At 55.0% G+C, this 1,959-nt stretch overlaps 1 protein-coding gene across 1 annotated transcript; it reads right to left on the reverse strand.

Annotated features, from left to right (window-relative positions):
- Positions 1-1,293: 1,293 nt before the first annotated feature.
- LACBIDRAFT_303653 (uncharacterized protein) lies at positions 1,294-1,944 on the reverse strand (the record flags this gene model as incomplete). Its single annotated transcript, XM_001890972.1, has 1 exon — positions 1,294-1,944. One exon carries the CDS (start codon positions 1,942-1,944, stop codon positions 1,294-1,296), a length of 651 nt encoding a protein of 216 aa, XP_001891007.1.
- Between the last annotated feature and the right edge of the window lie 15 nt (positions 1,945-1,959).

Below are 1,959 nucleotides of genomic sequence, written 5' to 3' on the forward strand. Positions count from 1 at the left end.
CTTCTGAACATTTCGATTCAACTTTTACATTGATGCAGAAAGGCTTAAACCCTCCTTTTATTCAGTTGATACCCTACTGGTCATGTCCCCGACGGCCCGCTTGCCCGCGTCCCCGGCGGAGGCAGTCAGTGTCCTTCCTGAACGGGCCAGAGCGTCCCCGCCGGAGGTTCCAAGCGTCCCTCCTGACAGTACTACAGCTGCATCCCTCTCTAGAAATTTACCTGAAGTTAATCAAAGCAGTAGGCCATCTCCTCAACTAGGCAGGTTGTTTGTTCGGCCTCCAATGGTGCCCCTCGAAATCACTCTCGAAATCACTCCTCCGATGGCTTATTCTCCGCCTGAGCCTTGCGATATCGATCTTCCAGCGGCGGTGACACCTCCGCTTCCCATACAAAGTCAAGCAATCCAAGAGAATCCAGTCCAGGATCCAGACCTTCCACCTGTCGATGAGGGGCACCCCCATTTACCCCCACCTGACGTTGAATCAGACCCACCATTAGGAAAAGGCAAAAAGAAACGACCTGTCGTACCATACTCAGAAGAGCCATCATCTGATCCATCCACCGACACTCCTGGAGCTAGAAATGAACGGCGGAGAGCGCTTATATCACGCCTGTCCCTTGCGGCTCCGTCTCCACCAGTTTCAGATGAGGATCTGGAGACACTCCCACCTAGATACAACAAAAAGGGGAAAAGGAAAGCAGCTGACAAACAAACATCACGAAAAAAGGCTGCAGCGACGCGCAGACGTAAAGATGACGCCGCCGGCAACGGGAGTGACATTGCCTCCGGCGGCAACAGTCGCAATATTCCGTTTAACACCGGCGGGGGAGAGACTAATGCAGAGAGAACGAGAATCAAGCCCAAGCCGAAACCAAGAAAAAAGCCAACGGCAGTGGTTAATGCAAACAGAGGTCTGGATGAGACTCCAGAGGAGCAGCGGGATAGAGAGGACGACCTCTTCATTGTGAGGAAGTCTGCTCGAACGCCCAAGCGTAAGTACAATGTGGCCCCGCCGGCACAACTTCGTTTGGAAAAAGAGAGAGAGGCCAATAAAAGGAAGGGAGCTCAATTGTAAATTACTTATGCTATCATTTGCAAATATCACACCACTTCAACGACGTGGACAAGATATTATTGAGCATTGTATGACAGGATATATATAAAAATGAGGCCGGCGGGGAGAAATTGCAAGAAAGAAGGCGCCCGCCGGGCGGTATATACATCAAAAAATTGAAGAGAATGGCGTCCGCCGGGCTTACAGACGCACAAAGAGGTGATGCAAGAAAACCTTTACTCCCCTTCAACCTGTTCTCCCTCCTCATCTACGTCTTGTGGGGGCGTGGCATCAGCGTCCGCGGGCCTGGACCGACCTTTACGACGTGCGGGAGCTTTCTTCTTGGTGGCGGCGGCCTTCTTCTTCTTCTTTTCGACAGGGGCATCCTCCGCGTCATCATCAAGCTTTCGCTTGGGATTCGATGTGTCTTGAGGGCTTGCGGGTTCATTGGCCGTGGTATCAACAGGCACCTCAACGGCGGCGGGAGTCACCTCAGTCTCCTTCGGTGATGCTGCCGCATCCACACCAGGCTCCCCCTCATGCTCCGCCTCACCCTCACCCTCACCCTCACCCTCACCCTCACCCTCACCCTCACCCTCAGCATCCCCCTTAGCCTCACCCTCAGCCTCCCCCTCCGGATCCACGTCCAACATCTCGACGTCCACCTGTCCATCAGTGGCCTCTGTGCCCTCCGCCGGGGGCTCCAACGTGGTCGCCGGCGGGGAGTCGCCAACAGACATCCCCCTCTCTGACTGTGGAGGTATGGATGATGGTGGGGCGGGGCGTTCAGGAGGTGGTGTGGATGCCTCAGCTACATCCTCCAGTCGCCTGGCTTTCGGAATCACCCCCTCAACGAGGTCAGCGAGGGTGGCCCACCTAGCCTGCATATCTCTCATCCCCGC

Source organism: Laccaria bicolor, genomic scaffold, assembly GCF_000143565.1.
Source record: "Laccaria bicolor S238N-H82 LACBIscaffold_254 genomic scaffold, whole genome shotgun sequence".
In the NCBI taxonomy this organism is placed as follows: domain Eukaryota; kingdom Fungi; phylum Basidiomycota; class Agaricomycetes; order Agaricales; family Hydnangiaceae; genus Laccaria; species Laccaria bicolor.